Source organism: Ranitomeya imitator, chromosome 1 (assembly GCF_032444005.1).
Source record: "Ranitomeya imitator isolate aRanImi1 chromosome 1, aRanImi1.pri, whole genome shotgun sequence".
Taxonomy (NCBI): Eukaryota; Metazoa; Chordata; class Amphibia; order Anura; family Dendrobatidae; genus Ranitomeya; species Ranitomeya imitator.
Genome location: NC_091282.1, coordinates 569,595,900 through 569,618,814, shown reverse-complemented (window position 1 = coordinate 569,618,814; position 22,915 = coordinate 569,595,900). Strand labels below are relative to the sequence as shown.

The 22,915-nt window shown below is 45.1% G+C and overlaps 1 protein-coding gene across 1 annotated transcript in view; it reads right to left on the bottom strand.

The window, feature by feature from the left end:
* Positions 1 to 22,915, bottom strand: part of ATCAY (ATCAY kinesin light chain interacting caytaxin) — a 322,397-nt gene that overhangs the window by 95,723 nt on the left and 203,759 nt on the right. The window contains exon 8 of the mRNA XM_069767815.1: positions 8,303 to 8,389. Within this exon, the coding sequence (XP_069623916.1) occupies positions 8,303 to 8,389 (87 nt within the window). The remainder of the gene's footprint in view (positions 1 to 8,302; positions 8,390 to 22,915) is intronic.

Below are 22,915 nucleotides of genomic sequence, written 5' to 3'. Positions count from 1 at the left end.
ATGGTTCCATCTGTTGACCCTCCTGCCCCGGTTTTGGTGGAGGGGGAATTGGAGTATATTGTGGAGAAGATTTTGGATTCTCGTGTTTCAAGACGGAAACTCCAGTATCTGGTTAAATGGAAGGGTTATGCTCAGGAGGATAATTCCTGGGTTTTTGCCTCTGATGTCCATGCTCCCGATCTTGTTTGTGCCTTTCATGTGGCTCATCCTGGTCGGCCTGGGGGCTCTGGTGAGGGTTCGGTGACCCCTCCTCAAGGGGCTGGTACTGTTGTGAATTCTGTGGCAGAGCTCCCTCCTGTGGTCACAAGTGGTACTTCGGCTGATTCTCTCTGGGAGCTTCCGTTTGTGGAGGAAACTGGTACTGCTGCTTCTGAGTTTCCTCCCTCAGGTGATCTGGTGAGGTCGTTAGGTGCTTCTCTACTTAACCCCACCTAATGCTTTGATTCATGCTTCCTGTCAATGTTCCAGTGTTGGACTTGTGTTTCTCTGGATCATTCCTGTGGCCTGCTGCTCTGCATAGCTAAGTGCTTCTTTGCTATTTGTTGCTATTTTTTCTGTCCAGCTTGTCTATTTGTTTTTCTGGAAGCTCTGGGACGCAAAGGGTGTACCTCCGTGCCGTTAGTTCGGTACGGAGGGTCTTTTTGCCCCTTTGCGTGGTTTTCTTTAGGGTTTTGTGTAGACCGCAAAGTTATCTTTCCTATCCTCGTTCTGTCTAGAATATCGGGCCTCACTTTGCTGAATCTATTTCATCCCTACGTTTGTCTTTTCATCTTACTCACAGTCATTATATGTGGGGGGCTGCCTTTTCCTTTGGGGTATTTCTCTGAGGCAAGGTAGGCTTATTTTTTCTATCTTCAGGCTAGTTAGTTTCTCAGGCTGTGCCGAGTTGCATAGGTAGCGTTAGGCGCAATCCACGGCTGCCTCTAGTTGTGTTTGGAGAGGATCAGGGATTGCGGTCTGCAGAGTTCCCACGTCTCAGAGCTCGTTCTATTATTTTGGGTTATTGTCAGATCGCTGTATGTGCTCTGACCTCCATGTCCATTGTGATACTGAATTGCTTTTCATAACAGGGGGTAATGTTAGGTGTCGAGTTCCCGCCGCTGCACAGGGGGAATCTCAAGCCGTGTCTGCTGCGGTCTCCCATTCTGCACGGCCGCAGTGGAGCCTGCTCAGTGGAGACGTCGGTCCCAGCATCTCATTTAATCTGATACTGTGCAAAGGGTTACTGGTGCCTCTCCAGGCTCTGCTATTGTACCCTGCACTGGTCTGCGACGAGCAGGCTTTTCTGGGACTAAGTCCTGCTTTGCACACACTGAGCATGCCCAGGGTAAGATCTCTCAGTGGAGGTCTAGGGTCACATGCTCAGGTACTGCAGCAACTTCCATTGGTCCTCCAGGAAGGCCCTGTACTTGATCAAGTTCTGTGGCAGCCTTCCATTGGTCCTTCTAGGAAGGTCCTGAAGTTGCTGCAGCTATAAAAGGTTCTCATGACCGCACGGCCATGCGCTAGTATCAAATATGTACGAGCTCAGCGCCAGTGTGGTCGTGTGTGTGGTCAGGGACCCAGCTGAAATAAGCCCCTAGAATGCTGGCACCTCCAGCGAGGAGTTTTTGTGTGTATGCAGTCAGGGACCCGGCTGAAATAAGCCCCTAGAATGCTGGCACCTCCGGCGAGGAGTTTCTCATGAGTGAATTCAGGGCTGGCTAATAGCCATTAGAATTCCGGCTCCACCGGAGAGGAGCAACGTGTTTGGTTGGGACTACATGACCACAGTTGGCTCTACTCAGTAGCTGTGCTCCCTGGGAGCTAAACAGGGCATAGCATTCTCTTTACTATGGGCTCTGTGAAGTAACAGAGTTCGTTTATACTAATTTACTTCAACGCCTTACTTAGCAGCAGGTTCTTTCCTGCACGGTGGATCCCGGTTGCGAACGCACCTATCTCATCTAATAAATATATTTGGTTCGTTCCGCCAACCCTAACAATACGTTCCAGCCAATAGAGATGGGGGATCTTTATTTTGGATCAGGAAACCTACCACGCCGAATCCATTCGACTATTAAATGATAATAAAACATACAAAAAAATATTTTTTGATCACACTAAGATATAAAAAAGAACTAAAATTCCTGATCGATATAGAGAAAAAAAGTAACATTTTATCCCCACAGGAATATAAATATATAAATATTCAAAACCCATCTATGGCCATGTGTTATCAAATACCAAATATTCATAAGGATAACCAAAACCCACCAGGCATTCTGATAATATCGGGAATAAATTGTTTTACCTCAAACATATCAAAATATTTTGGCCATAGTACACCAAAATATGTTCCAGTTCTACCTGCCTATATCAAAGACACAAAACATATATTACAAATTCTGAAACATTAACCCCTTACCGACATCGGACGTACTATACCGTCCGATGTCGGCTCCCCTGCTTTGATGCAGGGCTCCGCGGTGAGCCCGCACCAAAGCCGGGACATGTCAGCTGTTTTGAACAGCTGACATGTGCCCGTAATAGGCGCGGGCAGAATCGCGATCTGCCCGCACCTATTAACTAGTTAAATGCCGCTGTCAAATGCAGACAGCGGCATTTAACTACCGCTTCCGGCCGGGCGGCCGGAAATGACGTCCTCGCCGACCCCCGTCACATGATCGGGGATCGGCGATGCGTCTCCATTGTAACCATAGAGGTCCTTGAGACCTCTATGGTTACTGATCGCCGGTGGCTGTGAGCGCCACCCTGTGGTCGGCGCTCACAGCACACCTCCATTTCTGCTACATAGCAGCGATCAGCAGATCGTTGCTATGTAGCAGAGGCGATCGGGTTGTGCCTGCTTCTAGCCTCCCATGGAGGCTATTGAAGCATGGCAAAAGTAAAAAAAAAAAGTTGAAAAAAATGTGAAAAAAATAAAAAAAAATATAAAAGTTTAAATCACCCCCCTTTCTCCCCAATCAAAATAAATCAATAAAAAAAATATAAAATCTACGCATATTTGGTATCGCCGCGCTCAGAATCGCCCGATCTATCAAATAAAAAAAAGCATTAACCTGATCGCTAAACAACGTAGCGGGGAAAAAATTTGAAACGCCAGAATTACGTTTTTTTGGTCACCGCGACATTGCATTTAAATGCAATAAAGGGCGATCAAAAGAACGTATCAGCATTGAAATGCTATCATTAAAAACGTCATCTCGACAGGCAAAAAATAAGCCCTCAACCGACCCCAGATCATGAAAAATGGAGACGCTACGGGCATCGGAAAATGGCGCAATTGTTTTTTGTTTTTTTTTTAGCAAAGTTTGGAATCTTTTTTCACCACTTAGGTAAAAAATAACCTAGTCATGTTAGGTGTCTATGAACTCGTAATGACCTGGAGAATCATAATGTCAGGTCATTTTAAGCATTTAGTGAATCTAGCAGAAAAGCCAAACAAAAAACAAGTGTGGGACTGCACTTTTTTTGCAATTTCACCGCACTTGGAATTTTTTTCCCATTTTCTAGTACACGACATGGTAAAACCAATGATGTCGTTCAAAAGTACAACTCGTCCCACAAAAAATAAGCCCTCACATGGCCAAATTGATGGAAAAATAAAAAAGTTATGGCTCTGGGAAGGAGAGGAGCGAAAAACGAACACGGAAAAACAAAAAATCCCACGGTAATGAAGTGGAATCTTATTATATTATTAATATTATGGGGAAACTTGACATTTCATCTTTATACACGGTCCTAAATAACTAAAAAGGATGTGTAACAGTGTGATTTTTCTCAAAATTGGGAAAGGATATACTAAAAATACAGCTGGAACAGATTACTTTTCTAAATAAAGCCATAATGTTTATTTTAACACATAACTATTTTAAATATAAGGATCAATTTTACCTGCAGGATTGGGGCACTGCGAAGGGCACCAGATTTGCACCCACTTTTACCAATCGTTATGCTGGCAGATGGGAATCTTGGTGCAAGTCTGGTCCTCTGGAAATGTTTTAACGACGATATCTACTTTATTTGGTCAGGAGGACAAGATTCTTTGACATACTTTTTAGATATCACTCGTATATTTATTGACAGTAATAAGATAGCCAGCCACCAAAACCTATAGAAAGCCCACAGATAGTAACAGCTATATCTTGATGGACAGCTGCCATCTACCCACATGGCTTGAAAACATCTCAAGAGGACTGTTCATGAGAGAAGTAACTGCACAAAAAATAGACAAAAGGGGTAAAAAAAAAACAAATTAAAGGAAACTAATAATGAGATAGAAAAAATGCCCAGAGAATCCTTGCTGACTTCAACTACAACCAAAAAAATAGAAAGGAATGACAATCAGTTTAACGTTCCAATCATAGCTCAATACACCCAGGATTGTAGACTTGCAATGAATCCTGATAAAAACATTGGTCTTTTTTACATGAAGACAAAATAGTGGGAGAACTAATTCCACCTAAAACAAGGTTTGTATTTAGAAGAAGAAATAATTTTACCAGCTTAATAGCCCCCACAGTTATTAGAAACTCTAACCCACCTAAACATAAAAAAAATTTCATGAATAATGGTGGTGTTTTTTTCCTTGTAAGAAATGCATAATGTGTAAAGCTACTGAAAACCATACCCAATGCATAATTTCGGAACCCTGGAGGAAACATTCAGGATAAAAACCCACATAACTTACTATGACAAGAACTAAACTTGAATCATCCCGTGTACCTCCCTACTGAAGAAAATGCGACTTTGCACACTATCGGTGCAGGGGGAAAGCCATCCAAATAGGTAGGCTTTTACTACTTGACAGCTACCATATGTGTACACACATTAATCAGTCAGATATAACCAGTGCCTTTTTAGTGTCAGATTCAAGCTTCACTGTTAGATTTGCTCACATCAACCATGTCTTGCAAACTTGCAAATAGGTGCATTAAGTGCATTCTTTCTTGTACTTACTTTGATGCCACATTCCATTGCGCATGCAGACAGGCCATGCGTCAGTGTGTGCAGCTTTATACACCTACGTTCTCACAGTCAGTAAATGCTGCCGATTGGATGCTGCGTACCACCACAGCATCTAACCTGCAGAGTCCAGATGTTACACGGCGTGCACCGTCGCCCTCGTCTCACCCGCGGAGACAGACATGTGGCGCGTCTTTCCAGACCCCAGCATGCCAACTTATCTTGCAGAAAAGCGAGTCTCCGCAAGATAAATTTCACCGGTAAAATGTATTTAACGCGGTGATTCCGCGCGGACATGTACTGCATCCAAAGCACTGCCTAATACTGACTGTGTGCACATACCCAGTGCTGGTTTATAATATTTTTTTATTCTAGGATTTATAGTCTGATCAGACTGAAAATGAATATATTGGCCATACAAAAAAAGACCTGAGTTGTTTCTGATATTGCAGCTCGGTCGCTATGACTGGACAAGCTCACTGTTAAAAATTATGAAAGAATTGTTTAGTGTAATACTGCTTAAAATCAGAGAATGTGATAAAACAATAAAATAACAAAACTCCTTTCAACCAGCACTGGTGGTCTCAATTTTCTTCTGGCAAGATAATTATATTATTTTTGGCCAAAGTGATCATTGGTCACAGTGGTCACATGCTTTAAGGCACGTGACAATTCGACAAAAAACACACAATATTGGGGTAAGTTCACACAGGGCGTTTTTGCTGGGGTTTTTTGCTGCTTTTTTATGCTAATTTTCAGCTGCTTTTTACAGTACCAGCAAAGCCTATGAGATTTCAGAAATCTCATGCATACGCATTGATTTTTTGTGTGATCAGTAGTTTGTGCTTTGTTGCGTTTTTTGGACATAGAGCATGTCACTTCTTTCAACGTTTTTCCAGCGTTTTTTCAGCGTTTTCCACCCATTGACTTGAATGAATGGTGAAAAAATGCTGCAAATACGCAGGATGACTTTTCTTGCAGCGTATTTGATGCAGAAAAGTCAAGGACAGCCGGATGTGACATCACACTCGGCTCTGCTACCTCTAGATGGCAGACTGCATGGTGCGTCTATACAGCCTGTCATCTAGCAGAGCGGACCCGAAACTCATTCACTTGAATGTGGGGCCCGACATTACAGTGTTTGACACGCTTTCATATGAATGACAGCGCGGCAAACACCGCTTCTGATCGATGGGGAAATCACCCCCGTCGGTCAGAGAGCCGCGGCTCCCCACTGTCAGAAGACAGCAGGAGCGCTCAGCTGTGATCGGAAGTATAAACTTTAACTCTGATCACTGGTGTCAGCTGATAGGACAACTACTCCTATCATCTAACACCTACAGCCGCTTATTACACTGAGAGCAGGAGCGGTGGAGTATTCATCTGCCGCTCCTGCGCTATGAATAAATAATTTAAAAAAAAAACAGCGTGGGTTCCCCTCCATTTTTGATAACCAGCCAGTCAAAACTCATAGGCCCCCAGGTGTCAGCTTCAGCAAGGCTAGTTATCAAGAATAGAGGGGTCCTCGTGCTTTTTTAAAAATTATTTAAATAGATAATTTAAAAAATGGCATGGGTTCCCCCCTATTTTTGACAACCAACCTTGCTAAAGCTTGCAGCTGGGGGCTGGTATTCTCGGGCTGGTAAGGGGCCATTGATATATGCCACCCCAGCCTAAAAATAGCAGCCCGCAGCTGCCCAGAAAAGGTGCATCCATTAGATGCACCAATTCCGGTGCTTTTGCCCGGCTCTTCTCACTTTCCCTGTAGCGGTGGCAAGCGGGGTAATGAGGGGTTAATGTCACCTTCCTATTGAAAGGTGACATTAAGCTGGCTTAGTAATGGAGAGGCGTCAATAAGACACTAGTGATGAGTGAATAGCATTGTTGCTCGGGTGATCTCACAAGCTCTAGCCTTTGCAAGCTTCTTAGAAACAGAAACTGAAAATGAATCAGATTTGCTCTCAACAGCTTATCTTATCACAGGTCCTTCAGCAATTAGCTCACAGTGTATACTGTCCTCAGTACTCTATACACAGCTCATTACTGTGTTCCCGAAGGACCTGAGGTGATGTCATGGCCTTATCACTCCCTCCAAAAATCACATGACATCATCACATGTTATTATCCACACCCTGGCCCCTCCACCAGCATTACTGAGTACAAATAAAGTAACTTGAGACACAAACACTACTGAGAACATGATAAAAATAGAGGGGGCCTAAAAGGCCCCCAAATCGTACAGATGTAGTTTTCACCAAACAAGCATTGTTACACCATAATGCCTATGAAAAAAATTATATGAACAACTGGATATTATCAAAAATGACATACTTGAGGAATACCTGAAGTTTAAAAATTATAACTAAAGTAATTTTGCAGATAATATCAAAAATGTAAGCATGGGGGCCTAAAAGGCCCCCAATATGCGTTCTAGGGTTAAATAAACACACACAAATGCAGAAAAAAAGTATTTTAGTGAAATAAAACACCACAGTTTTATCATTTTATTATTTTGCCATTCCAAGCGAAGCCATCGATCTTCTGAAATAAAAATAAAATAATACACCAAAAGTATACTCCCTGATCTGACGCAGTCCAATATAATGAGTGTCCCTTGCAGTATCTGGGGGAGATAAAGCTTATAACCGAGAGCGCTGCTAATGCGACTGCTCCTGGCTGTAAGCTACTGGGGAATGAATGAGATGCAGCGGGTGCAGGCTCAGTAACTAGCGGTGACGTCATTGAGCCTGCGCTCCCTCACTGCCTGACCTGAGGTAACCTCTACACCGTGGTAAAATGCCAGTGAAGAGGTTACCGCAGGTAATCTATTCTATCAATCTATTCATTCTATTCTATCAATCTATCTATTAATTCTATCTATTCATTCTATCTATTCTATCAATCTATCTATTCATTCTATCTACAGGAAGTTTTTTTTTTTCTCTGTATGCACTCAACTTTATTGGCATGCTCAAAGAGAAATAAAATGCATGAAACAAACGCACCAAAAACGTGGAATAAACGCACCGAAAAACTTACCTAAACCTGCGTTTTTGGTGCAGCTTTTTTCTTGCCAAGATGATCAGGTTTTACTGCAGAAAAAAATGCAGCAAAAACGCCCTGTGTGAACTTACCCTAGATACACGCCAAAATATAATTATAAAAAGCATAAAAAAGCCACACCAAAGAAAAAGCATCAAAACCAAGGTTAAAAACCATTTTTTTTATCATTCAGATGTGGTTTTTCAGCCAAAAAAAGTGAACATAAAAACTAAGCGTGAACATACTTCTACAATATGACTGACTTCTGAAGATAATTGATAAAAAATGATACCTTATAAATGGTCTGGAGATTGCCAATACAGTCCTGATGAACCAAGAAGGGTGGACAATGATTAAAGATTTCAAATTTTTTCTCAGTCTGCAGGAAATAAAACAAACAAGCAAACAATATCTGTTAAAAAAGTTTTCTAAAGACAATGCCAGCACAGTTTGGTTACATGCATCAGTTAGGGTATGTGCACACGTCAGGATTTCTTGCAGAAATTTCCTGAAGAAAACCGGAAATTTTCTGCAAGAAATCCGCATTTTTTTTTGCGTTTTTTTCGCGTTTTTTTAGCATTTTGCAAGCGAAATTAGCTTGCAGAATGCTAAAGTTTTCCAAGCGATCTGTAGCATCGCTTGGAAAACTGACTGACAGGTTGGTCACACTTGTCAAACATAGCGTTTGACAAGTGTGACCAACTTTTTACTATAGATGCTGCCTATGCAGAATCAATAGTAAAAGATAGAATGTTTAAAAATAATAAACATTTTTTTAAAAATGGTTATACTTACCTGCAGACAGCCGATCTCCTCAGCGGCGTCCGTTCCTATAGATGGTGTGTGTATGCAGGACCTTCGATGACGTCGCGGTCACGTGAGCGGTCACATGAGCGGTCACACGACCAATCACAAGACGGCGACGTCATCGCAGGTCCTTCACACACACCATTTATAGGAACGGAAGCGGCAGCGTGCACCGCTGAGAGGCGGGAAGACTCCGGGGCCATCGAAGGTGAGTATATCACGATTTTTTATTTTAATTCTTTTTTTTTTACCAATTATATGGTGCCCAGTCCGTGGAGGAGAGCCTCTCTCCTCCACCCTGGGTACCAACCGAACATAATCTGCTTACTTCCCGCATGGTGTGCACAGCCCCATGCGGAAAGTAAGCAGATCAATGCATTCGTAGTGTGCGGAATCCCCGCAATTCCGCAAATTTAATGAACATGTTGCTTTTTTTTCTGCAATGCGATTTTTTTCGCGGAAAAAAATCCAACATTTGCACAAGAAATGCGGAATACACTGTAAATAATAGGAGGCATATGTAAGCATTTTTTTCCCGTTTTTTGCGTTTTTATCACGTTTTTATAGCGAAAAAACGCGAAAAAAAACGCGAAAAATACTGAACGTGTGCACATGGCCTTACTGAGTTAACCTGATGGCGTGTATTGATACTAGGCATGAGTCACACACAAATCTTCCACAAATAACACAGCCAAAACAGGTCCTGACTAGAGTTGAGCGACCTTGACCTTTTTAGAGTCGAGCCGGGTTTCGCGAAACCCGACTATCTCAAAAGTCGAGTCGAGTGGAATCGGCCGATTATCGCGAAAAGTCGGGGATCGACCGAAACAAGAAACCCAATGCAAGTCAATGGGGGAGCATAGTCGGCAGTGAGTGGAGGCCAGGAAAACACCTATAGTGCCCATTTTAATGGCAAAAACATCCATTCTTGTTACTGAAGCTTGTCAATCTTAATTTACCTTATAATAATAGTAAGGCATTGGAAATTGGGGGTCATTTGGCTAAAGTTGTGGGGGGTAGGGCTGGTTCAAGTATTTAGTGGGCCCAGAAAATGTGGACCACGTCACGGCAGTGGAGCAGGGAGAGGTAAGTATTTAAACTTTGCAAGTGCTGTGATCCTGAGCAAGCAGGGGGGGGCCTCTCGTTGGCATTGGCACTGGCACAGGGCCCCTCAAAGTACAGCGGTGTGTTTGCACGGCGGGGGCGCCTCCCACCGGCAGCAACACTTTTGCTTACTATGAGGGGCCCTGTGCCAGTGACGTCGCCAACGAGTATTCCTCCCCCCACCTGATGAAGGAATCTGCACCTTCATCTGCACCTTCCTCTTTGTCCCCGCGTAAGGTGGTATGGTATGCGTGAAGGGGGACCTGACTTTCAGCAGGGTCACAATCTTGCAGTGTAGCGTGCACGGGGAATGTTGCGTTATGGGTCAATGTACCAGCAGACTCATCTATCACTGGCTGGGCAATGGGCAGGATGAGGAGGAAACACAGATATAGGCCCAAAGACTAAAGTGGGCTAAATTCAGTTCAAAATGGGTAACAGGACTAACCAGGGGGCATTGTTTTGTTCAGTGGAGGACAACTGGAATGAGAGGCTGACACAGAGAGTAGGCCCAAATCTGTAAGTAGTCTAAATGCAGTTCAAAATTGGCAAGAGTAGTAAACAGGCGGCACAGCTTTGTTCACTGTAGGAGAACAGCAAGGAGCGGCAGACACAGATAGAAGGCCCCAACCCAACTAGTATGCCCACTGCAGTTTTAAAATCCCGATAGGCTGAAAACCAGATAATTGTAGGTCATTTTTTGTAAAGAGGACAGATGTATTGAGTGGCGCAACAAGAAACTACAAGTAAGCCTTAAACCACAAAGTTGGCTCGACGCTGGTTTAAAAAAGGTTACATGGGTACACGTTCTGCATTGTTGTGCTCAGTGGAGGACAATTGGAAGGAGGGACCGCAGAAAGACTTTGTAGGCGTAAAATTGCAAAATAGGCTCTATGCAGCTTCGATTAAGTGGCAACCTGGAGAACACCTTGGAGCGGCAGACAACGTCTCTACGACCCAGACCCAACTTGTAGGCCTAATGTAGTGTTGTTTCAACAACTACTTAAGACGAGCATGAAGATTGAAGCTATGGAGAGGAAACCTAGAGAACACCTTGGAGTGGAAGACACCGTCTCTACAACCCAGACCCAACTTGTAGGCCGAATGCAGTGTTGTTTTCAACAACTACTAAACGAGAGCCAGAAGATTAAAGCAATGGAGAGGAAACCTGGGGAACACCTTGGAGTGGAACACACCGTCTCTACACCCCTGACCCAACTTGTAGGCCGAATGCAGTGTTGTTTTCAACAACTACTAAATAAGAGCTTTAAGATTGAAGCAATGGAGAGGCAACCTGGGGAACACCTTGGAGTGTAACACACCGTTTCTACACCCCAGACCCAACTTGTAGGCCGAATGCAGTGTTGTTTTCAACAACTACTAAACGAGAGCCAGAAGATTGAAGCAATGGAGAGGAAACCTGGGGAACACCTTGGAGTGGAACACACCGTCTCTACACTCCTGACCCAACTTGCAGTGTTGTTTTCAAAAACTACTAAACAAGAGCTTTAAGATTGAAGCAATGGAGAGGCAACCTGGGGAACACCTTGGAGTGGAACACACCATCTCTACACCCCTGACCCAACTTGTAGGCCGAATGCAGTGTTGTTTTCAACAACTACTAAACAAGAGCTTTAAGATTGAAGCAATGGAGAGGAAACCTGGAAAACACCTTGGAGCGGAAGACACCGTCTCTACAACCCAGACCCAACTTGTAGGCCGAATGCAGTGTTGTTTTCAACAACTACTAAACGAGAGCCAGAAGATTGAAGCAATGGAGAGGAAACCTGGGGAACACCTTGGAATGGAACACACCATCTCTACACCCCTGACCCAACTTGTAGGCCGAATGCAGTTTTGTTTTCAACAACTACTAAACGAGAGCTTTAAGATTGAAGCAATGGAGAGGCAACCTGGGGAACACCTTGGAGTGGAACACACCGTCTCTACACCCCTGACCCAACTTGTAGGCCGAATGCAGTGTTGTGTTCAACAATTACTAAACAAGAGCTTTAAGATTGAAGCAATGGAGAGGCAACCTGGGGAACACCTTGGAGCGGAAGACACCGTCTCTACAACCCAGACCCAACTTGTAGGCCGAATGCAGTGTTGTTTTCAACAACTACTAAACAAGAGCTTTAAGATTGAAGCAATGGAGAGGCAACCTGGGGAACACCTTGGAGTGGAACACACCGTCTCTACACCCCTGACCCAACTTGTACGCCGAATGCAGTGTTGTTTTCAACAACTACTAAACAAGAGCTTTAAGATTGAAGCAATGGAGAGGCAACTTGGGGAACACCTTGGAGTGGAACACACCGTCTCTACACCCCTGACCCAACTTGTAGGCCGAATGCAGTGTTGTTTTCAACAACTACTAAACAAGAGCTTTAAGATTGAAGCAATGGAGAGGCAACCTGGGGAACACCTTGGAGTGGAACACACCGTCTCTACACCCCAGACCCAACTTGTAGGCCGAATGCAGTGTTGTTTTTAACAACTACTAAATAAGAGCTTTAAGATTGAAGCAATGGAGAGGCAACCTGGGGAACACCTTGGAGCGGAAGATACCGTCTCTACAACCCAGACCCAACTTGTAGGCTGAATGCAGTGTTGTTTTCAACAACTACTAAACAAGAGCTTTAAGATTGAAGCAATGTAGAGGCAACCTGGGGAATACCTTGAAGTGTAACACACCGTCTCTACACCCCAGACCCAACTTGTAGGCCGAATGCAGTGTTGTTTTCAACAACTACTAAACGAGAGTCAGAAGATTGAAGCAATGGCGAGGAAACCTGGGGAACACCTTGGAGCGGCAGACACCGTTAGTAGGCCCTACCGAAGTAGTAGCCCCAATGCAGTTTTCAAATTCCTAGAGGCTGAAAACAAGACTATTGACGCTCAGCTCAAAGGAGGGCAGCTGTATTGAGTGGCGTAGACAGACACAGGTAGTAGGCCTTAAAACAAAAATGTGGCTCAATGCAGTTTAAAAAAGGTTACAGGGGAACACAGGCAGCATTGGTCTGGTCAGTGGAGGACAATTTCAATTATGGACCGCAGACAGACTTTGTACGCCTACTATAAAAAAAAAGGATGCTCTATGCAATTAAAAATAGGTTCCAGGGGTCCACGGGCACCAGTGGTGTGGTCAGTGGAGGAGTATTGGAAGGAGGGACCGCAGACAGGCGTAGTAGGCCTAACATAACAAATCTAGGCTGTAGGCACTTTAAAATTGGTTCCAGGGGTACACGGGCAGCAGTGGTCTGGTCAGTGGAGGACAAGTGTAAGGAGGGACCGCAGACAGGCGTAGTAGGCCTAACATAATAAAATATGGCTGTAGGCACTTTAAAATTGGTTCCAGGGGTACACGGGCAGCAGTAGACAGGTCAGTGGACGCCTAGTGGAAGGAGGGACAGCAGACAGGCTTAGAAGGCCTAACATAATAACATTGGGCTGTAGGCACTTTATAATTGGTTCCAGGGGTACACGAGCAGCAGTGTTCTGGTCAGTGGAGGCCTAGTGGAAGGAGGGACCGCAGACAGGCTTTGAAGGCCTAACATAATAAAATGTGGCTGTAGGCACTTTATAATTGGTTCCAGGGGTACACGAGCAGCAGTGTTCTGGTCAGTGGAGGCCTAGTGGAAGGAGGGACCGCAGACAGGCTTTAAAGGCATAACATAATAAAATGTGGCTGTAGGCACTTTATAATTGGTTCCAGGGGTACACGGGCAGCAGTAGACAGGTCAGTGGAGGCCTAGTGGAAGGAGGGACCGCAGACAGGCTTCGAAGGCCTAACATAATAAAATTGGGCTGTAGGCACTTTAAAATTGGTTCCAGGGGTACACGGGCAACAGTGGTCTGGTCAGTGGAGGACTAGTGGAAGGAGGGACCGCAGACAGGCTTTGAAGGCCTAACATAATAAAATGTGGCTGTAGGCACTTTATAATTGGTTCCAGGGGTACACGGGCAGCAGTAGACAGGTCAGTGGAGGCCTAGTGGAAGGAGGGACCGCAGACAGGCTTCGAAGGCCTAACATAATAAAATTGGGCTGTAGGCACTTTAAAATTGGTTCCAGGGGCACACGGGCAGCAGTAGACAGGTCAGTGGACGCCTAGTGGAAGGAGGGACCGCAGACAGGCGTAGTAGGCCTAACATAATAAAATATGGCTGTAGGCACTTTAAAATTGGTTCCAGGGGCACACGGGCAGCAGTAGACAGGTCAGTGGACGCCTAGTGGAAGGAGGGACCGCAGACAGGCTTCGAAGGCCTAACATAATAAAATTGGGCTGTAGGCACTTTATAATTGGTTACAGGGGTACACGGGCAGCAGTGGTGTGGTCAGCGGAGGACAATTTGAATTAGGGACTGCAGACAGACTTTGTAGGCTGTCCCCTGTGGACCATGCATCCAACACATTAACCCAGTGCGCCGTAATGGACACGTAACTTTTTGTGGACATGCCTACTGGTCCATGCGTCTCTTGTCAGGTGCACCTTTCTACTGTTTGATTGCCTGAGTGCTATGACAATGCAGACTTTTTCATGCCGGTGGAGGGCTGGGATGGCTTTTCTCGCAAAAGAAGTGTCGACTGGGTAGCTTGAACCGTGGTACAGCGTAGTTCATCTGGGCTTTATAAATATAAAACAAAGAAAAAATGTAGGCTCCATGCACTTTCAGCTGGGTTCCATGGGTACACGGCCAGCATTGGTCTGGTCAGTGGAGAACTATTGGAAGGAGGGACCGCAGATAGGCTTAGAAGGCCTAACATAATAAAATTGGGCTGTAGGCACTTTAAAATTGGTTCCAGGGGTACACGGGCAGCAGTAGACAGGTCAGTGGAGGCCTAGTGGAAGGAGGGACCGCAGACAGGCTTCGAAGGCCTAACATAATAAAATTGGGCTGTAGGCACTTTAAAATTGGTTCCAGGGGCACACGGGCAGCAGTAGACAGGTCAGTGGAGGCCTAGTGGAAGGAGGGACCGCAGACAGGCTTCGAAGGCCTAACATAATAAAATTGGGCTGTAGGCACTTTAAAATTGGTTCCAGGGGTACACGGGCAGCAGTAGACAGGTCAGTGGAGGCCTAGTGGAAGGAGGGACCGCAGACAGGCTTCAAAGGCCTAACATAATAAAATTGGGCTGTAGGCACTTTAAAATTGGTTCCAGGGGCACACGGGCAGCAGTAGACAGGTCAGTGGAGGCCTAGTGGAAGGAGGGACCGCAGACAGGCTTCGAAGGCCTAATATAATAAAATTGGGCTGTAGGCACTTTAAAATTTGTTCCAGGGGTACACGGGCAGCAGTAGACAGGTCAGTGGAGGCCTAGTGGAAGGAGGGACCGCAGACAGGCTTCGAAGGCCCTACATAATAAAATTTGGCTGTAGGCACTTTAAAATTGGTTCCAGGGGCACACGGGCAGCAGTAGACAGGTCAGTGGAGGCCTAGTGGAAGGAGGGACCGCAGACAGGCTTCAAAGGCCTAACATAATAAAATTTGGCTGTAGGCACTTTGAATTCTCTTGCAGGGGTACACAGGCAGCATTGGTGTTGTCAGCGGAGGCCGATTGTAATGAGTGTCTGCCAGTTAGTAGTCCCAAACAATAAATACATGTTAATGTCTCGCATTACAACAAAACGAAAACACAAAAGGGTGCAATCATTAGGTACAGGGGTGGGCTCCTCTGCGTAGTTTCAGACCTAGTAATTTGGCGCAAAGTATTTACTTGGGTAAATATAGGACACGGCCCCTGACTATGTTAAGTACCATCATACATGTCAACACAATGGTATTGTCAGTGGCAGGAATTTAAGGATGTCAGCGCATAGACTAAACATTGGTGGAACTGTGAGATATAATTGTGCAAGTGGTAGAGCAATGTTTGAGCTGGGGGTGGGGGAACTCTTTTGTGGCCGGCGGTACAGGCCCAGGGCCCCTCATGTTACAACAGTGTGTCTGACGTTGGGTGCGCACCACAACCGCCAGAGACACTTTATTGTAGTATGAGGGACCAGTGGCAGTGCCGTCGACCAAAAGCGGGCACACCCACCTCTTCAGACAAACAGCACTCTCACGGGTGCTTGCGCCAAGTGGCGATACCACGGCCCCGTGTGGGCAGTTTGGCCATTTAGGGAGGTGTAAGCATGTCGTATGCTGGACAATCAGCTGCTGCAAATTACGAGATTGGTAAAGTCATTCAGAGTAGTCCACAGGCAATACCTTTTCCTAGGAAAGCTAGGTGTCGGCCGGCAAGGTGGGGCAAAAGAATTCGAAATCCAGTTGTGGTTCATTTTAATGAAGGTTAGATCATCAACATTTTGGGTAGCCAGACGAGTCCTTTCTTCGGTTAATATTGAACCTGCAGCACTGAATACTCTTTCTGATAGGACACTAGCTGCCGGGCAAGCAAGCTCCTGCAATGCATATTCTGCCAATTCTGGCCAGGTGTCTAATTTGGATGCCCAGTAATCAAATGGGAATGACGGTTGAGGTAGAACATCGATAAGGGATGAAAAATAGTTAGTAACCATACTGGACAAATGTTGTCTCCTTTGAATTGATGCAGCAGTACCTGTCCTGTCTGCGGTCATAGCAAAATCACTCCACAACCTGGTCAGAAAACCCCTCTGTCCAACGCCACTTCTGATTTCTGCACCTCTAACACTTCTGGTCTGCTGCCCCCTGCAGCTCGTGTGAGAACGATCACGGGCGCTGTGTGCTGGGAATGCCTGAAGCAAACGGTCAACAAGAGTTGATTGGTTGCTAATATTAGTTCCAAGTTCTCATGTGGCATAATATTTTGCAATTTGCCTTTATGGCGAGGATCAAGGAGGCAGGCCAACCAGTAATCGTCATCGTTCATCATTTTCGTAATGTGTGTGTCCCTTTTGAGGATACGTAAGGCATAATCCGCCATGTGTGCCAAAGTTCCAGTTGTCAAATCTGCGGTTGTGCTTGGTTGAGGGGCAGTTTCAGGCAAATCTACGTCACTTGTGTCCCTCAAAAAACCAGAACCCGGCCTTGCCACGCCACCAATTTCCAGTGGCCCCGGAGAAGCTTCCTCATTAAAAAAAATACTCATCCCCATCATCCTCCTCCTCCTGTTCGCCCGCTACCTCGTCCTGTACACTGCCCTGACCAGACAATGGCTGACTGTCATCAAGGCTTTCCTCTTCCTCGGCTGCAGATGCCTGCTCCTTTATGTGCGTCAAACTTTGCATCAGCAGACGCATTAGGGGGATGCTCATGTTTATTATGGCGTTGTCTGCACTAACCAGCCGTGTGCATTCCTCAAAACACTGAAGGACTTGACACATGTCTTGTATCTTCGACCACTGCACACCTGACAACTCCATGTCTGCCATCCTACTGCCTGCCCGTGTATGTGTATCCTCCCACAAAAACATAACAGCCCGCCTCTGTTTGCACAGTCTCTGAATCATGTGCAGTGTTGAGTTCCACCTTGTTGCAACGTCTATGATTAGGCGATGCTGGGGAAGGTTCAAAGACCGCTGATAGGTCTGCATACGGCTGGAGTGTACGGGCGAATGGCGGATATGTGAGCAAAGTCCGCGCACTTTAAGGAGCAGGTCGGATAACCCCGGATAACTTTTCAGGAAGCACTGCACCACCAGGTTTAAGGTGTGAGCCAGGCAAGGAATGTGTTTCAGTTGGGAAAGGGAGATGGCAGCCATGAAATTCCTTCCGTTATCACTCACTACCTTGCCTGCCTCAAGATCTACTGTGCCCAGCCACGACTGCGTTTCTCTCTGCAAGAACTCGGACAGAACTTCCGCGGTGTGTCTGTTGTCGCCCAAACACTTCATAGCCAATACAGCCTGCTGACGCTTGCCAGTAGCTGGCCCATAATGGGACAACTGGTGTGCAACAGTGGCAGCTGCGGATGGAGTGGTTGGGCGACTGCGGTCTGTGGACGAGCACTCGCTTCTGCAGAAGGACGAGGAGGAGGAGGAAGGGGTGCAAACACCTACAGCCAACTGTTTCCTAGACCGTGGGCTAGGCAGAACTGTCCCGAAATTGATGTCCCCTGTGGACCCTGCATCCACCACATTCACCCAGTGTGCCGTGATGGACACGTAACGTCCCTGGCCATGCCTACTGGTCCATGCATCTGTTGTCAGGTGCACCTTTGTACTCACAGATTGCCTGAGTGCATGGACGATGCGCTCTTTAACATGCTGGTGGAGGGCTGGGATGGCTTTTCTTGAAAATAAGTGTCGACTGGGTAGCTCGTAGCGTGGTTCAGCGTAGTCCATCAGGGCTTTGAAAGCTTCGCTTTCAACTAACCGGTAGGGCATCATCTCTAACGAGATTAGTCTAGCTATGTGGGCGTTCAAACCCTGTGTACGCGGATGCGAGGATAAGTACTTCCTTTTTCTAACCAGAGTCTCATGTAGGGTGAGCTGGACTGGAGAGCTGGAGATCGTGGAACTAGCGGGTGTGCCGGTGGACATGGCAGACTGAGAGACGGTTGGAGACGGTATTGTTTCCGCCGGTGCCCTAGATGCAGTGTTTCCTACTACGAAACTGGTGATTCCCTGACCCTGACTGCTTTGGCCTGGCAAAGAAACCTGCACAGATACTGCAGGTGGTGCGGAAAATGGTGGCCTTAGAGTGACGGCAGGGATGTAGCGTTGCTGACTAGCTTCATTGGCCGAGGGTGCTACAACCTTAAGGGACGTTTGGTAGTTAGTCCAGGCTTGCAAATGCATGGTGGTTAAATGTCTATGCATGCAACTTGTATTGAGACTTTTCAGATTCTGACCTCTGCTTAAGGTAGTTGAACATTTTTGATAGATGACTTTGCGCTGATCAATTGGATGTTGTTTAAAAAAATGCCAGACTGCACTCCTTCGAGCCTCGGATCCCTTTTCAGGCATTGCAGACTGAGCTTTAACCGGATGGCCACGCTGTCCTCCAACAGGTTTTGGCTTTGCCACGCGTTTTGTCCCATCTACGGGCCCGGCAGATGGAACCTGTTGCGATGTTGATGCCTGCTGCGGCCCCTCCTCCTCCGCTTCAGAACTACTGCCGCCTGCACCCTGTTCCCCCAATGGCTGCCAATCGGGGTCAACAACTGGGTCATCTATAACCTCCTCTTCTAGCTCGTGCGCAACTCCGTCTGTGTCACCGTGTAAGTCGGTAGTATAGCGTTCGTGACGGGGGAGAACATAGTCTCATCAGGGTCTGATTCTGGATCAGTACCCTGCAAGGGCAATGTTGTGGTCTGAGTCAAAGGACCAGCATAGTAGTCTGGCTGTGGCTGTGCATCAGTGCACTCCATGTCAGATTCAACTTGTAATGGGCATGGCCTGTTAACTGTTTCACTTTCTAAGCCAGGGACGGTATGTGTAAAGAGCTCCATGGAGTAACCCGTTGTGTCGCCTGCTGCATCCTTCTCTGTTGTTGTTTTTGCTGAAGAGGACAAGGAAGCGACTTGTCCCTGACCGTGAACATCCACTAACGACGCGCTGCTTTTACATTTACCAGTTTCAAAAGAGGAGGCAAAAGAGCTAGAGGCTGAGTCAGCAAGGTAAGCCAAAACTTGCTCTTGCTGCTCCGGCTTTAAAAGCGGTTTTCCTACTCCCAGAAAAGGGAGCATTCGAGGCCTTGTGTAGCCAGACGACGAACCTGGCTCCACAGCTCCAGACTTAGGTGCAATATTTTTTTTCCCACGACCACCTGATGCTCCACTACCACTACCATCATTACCAGCTGACAATGAACGCCCACGGCCACGACCTCTTCCACCAGACTTCCTCATTGTTTTAAAAACGTAACCAAAGTAACGGTATTTGTTGCTGTCAAACAACTTACACGGTGAGCTATAACTTCAGTATGATTTAGATATCCCTTTACAGGTGGGTGAGACCGCAAGGAAAATCAGGCACAATGTTACACACTCTGTTTTCGGTGGCACCAAATGAGAGAGATGCCACACACGCAGGACTGTCACTCAAGCACAAATGTCAATATTAATCTCCCCCTTTTTTTTTATTTTTTCAGGGAGAATTTAGAAACCAAATAAAAAAATTGATTTTTTCAGGGAGAATTTAGAAACCAAATAATAATAATAAAAAAAGGCTTTCTATGGCCCACTATTTGAGAGAGAGAGATGGCACACGCAGGAGTCAGGAGTGGCACACAAGCAGAAAGGCCAATATTAATCTCCCACTGATTTTTTTTTTATTTTTTCAGGGAGAATTTAGAAACCAAATAATAAAAAAAAAAATAGGCTTTCTATGGCCCACTATTTGAGAGAGAGATGGCACACCCAGGAGTCAGGACTGGCACACAAGCAGAAAGGCCAATATAAATCTCCCACTGATTTTTTTTTTATTTTTTTTCAGTGAGAATTTAGAAAACTAATAATAAAAAAAAAAATAGGCTTTCTATGGCTCACTATTTGAGAGAGAGAGATGGCACACCCAGGTGTCAGGAGTGACAGACAAGCAGAAAGGCCAATATTAATCTCCCACTGATTTTTTTTATTTTTTCAGGGAGAATTTAGAAACCAAATTTAAAAAATTGATTTTTTTTCAAGGAGAATTTAGAAACCAAATAAAAATTTTAAAAAAAAAGGCTTTCTATGGCCCACTATTTGAGAGAGAGAGATGGCACACCCAGGAGTCAGGAGTGGCACACAAGCAGAAAGGCCAATATTAATCTCCCACTGATTTTTTTTTTTATTTTTTTCAGTGAGAATTTAGAAAACAAATAAAAAAAAAAAAGGCTTTCTATGGCCCACTATTTGAGAGAGAGAGATGGCACACCCAGGTGTCAGGAGTGACAGACAAGCAGAAAGGCCAATATTAATCTCCCACTGATTTTTTTTATTTTTTCAGGGAGAATTTAGAAACCAAATTTAAAAAATTGATTTTTTTTCAGGGAGAATTTAGAAACCAAATTAAAAAAAAAAATAGGCTTTCTATGGCCCACTATTTGAGAGAGAGAGATGGCACACCCAGGAGTCAGGACTGGCACACAAGCTGAAAGGCCAATATTAATCTCCCACTGATTTTTTTTTATTTTTTCAGTGAGAATTTAGAAAACTAATAATAAAAAAAAAATAGGCTTTCTATGGCCCACTATTTGAGAGAGAGAGATGGCACACCCAGGTGTCAGGAGTGACAGACAAGCAGAAAGGCCAATATTAATCTCCCACTGATTTTTTTTTTATTTTTTCAGGGAGAATTTAGAAACCAAATAAAAAAAATTGATTTTTTTTCAAGGAGAATTTAGAAACCAAATAAAAAAAATTTAAAAAAAGGCTTTCTATGGCCCACTATTTGAGAGAGAGAGAGATGGCACACCCAGGAGTCAGGAGTGGCACACAAGCAGAAAGGCCAATATTACTCTCCCACTGAATTTTTTTTATTTTTTTCAGTGAGAATTTAGAAAACAAATAAAAAAAAAATAGGCTTTCTATGGCCCACTATTTGAGAGAGAGAGATGGCACACCCAGGAGTCAGGAGTGGCACACAAGCAGAAAGGCCAATATTAATCTCCCACTGTTTTTTTTTTCAGGGAGAATTTAGAAACCAAATAAAAAATATTGATTTTTTCAGGGAGAATTTAGAAACCAAATTTAAAAAATTGATTTTTTTTCAGGGAGAATTTAGAAACCAAATAAAAAAAAATAGGCTTTCTATGGCCCACTATTTGAGAGAGAGAGAGATGGCACACCCAGGAGTCAGGAGTGGCACACAAGCAGAAAGGCCAATATTAATCTCCCACTGATTTTTTATTTTTTCAGTGAGAATTTAGAAACCAAATAAAAAAAAAATAGGCTTTCTATGGCCCACTATTTGAGAGAGAGAGATGGCACACCCAGGTGTCAGGAGTGACAGACAAGCAGAAAGGCCAATATTAATCTCCCACTGATTTTTTTTTATTTTTTCAGGGAGAATTTAGAAACCAAATAAAAAAAATAGATTTTTTCAGTGAGAATTTAAAAAACAAATTAAAAAAAAAAAATAGGCTTTCTATGGCCCACTATTTGAGAGAGAGAGATGGCACACCCAGGAGTCAGGAGTGGCACACAAGCAGAAAGGCCAATATTAATCTCCCACTGATTTATTTTATTTTTTCAGTGAGAATTTAGAAAACAAATAAAAAAAAAAAATAGGCTTTCTATGGCCCACTATTTGAGAGAGAGAGATGGCACACCCAGGAGTCAGGAGTGGCACACAAGCAGAAAGGCCAATATTAATCTCCCACTGATTTTTTTTTTTATTTTTTCAGGGAGAATTTAGAAACCAAATAATAATAAAAAAAAATAGGCTTTCTATGGCCCACTATTTGAGAGAGAGAGAGATGGCACACCCAGGAGTCAGGACTGGCACACAAGCAGAAAGGCCAATATTAACCCCTTTCTGCCATTAGACGTACTATTGCGTCCATGTGGGGTGGGCTTTACTTCCCAAGGACGCAATAGTACGTCATATGCGATCGGCAGCGCTCACGGGGGGAGCGCTGCCGATCGCGGCCGGGTGTCAGCTGTTTATCGCAGCTGACATCCGGCACTATGTGCCAGGAGCGGTCACGGACCGCCCCCGGCACATTAACCCCCGGCACACCGCGATCAAAGATGATCGCGATGTGCCGGCGGTACAGGGAAGCACCGTGCAGGGAGGGGGCTCCCTGCGGGCTTCCCTGAGCCCCCGCAGCAACGCGATGTGATCGCGTTGCTGCGAGGGTCTCACCTCCCTCCCTGCTCCCTCCAGCCCCGGATCCAAGATGGCCGCGGATCCGGGTCCTGCAGGGAGGGAGGTGGCTTCACAGAGCCTGCTCAGAGCAGGCACTGTGAAGGCTGCAGCGCTGCATGTCAGATCAGTGATCTGACAGAGTGCTGTGCAAACTGTCAGATCACTGATCTGTGATGTCCCCCCCTGGGACAAAGTAAAAAAAAAAAAAAAAAAAAAAATTTCAAATGTGTAAAAAAAAATATTCCAAAATAATGAAAAAAAAAATAAAAATA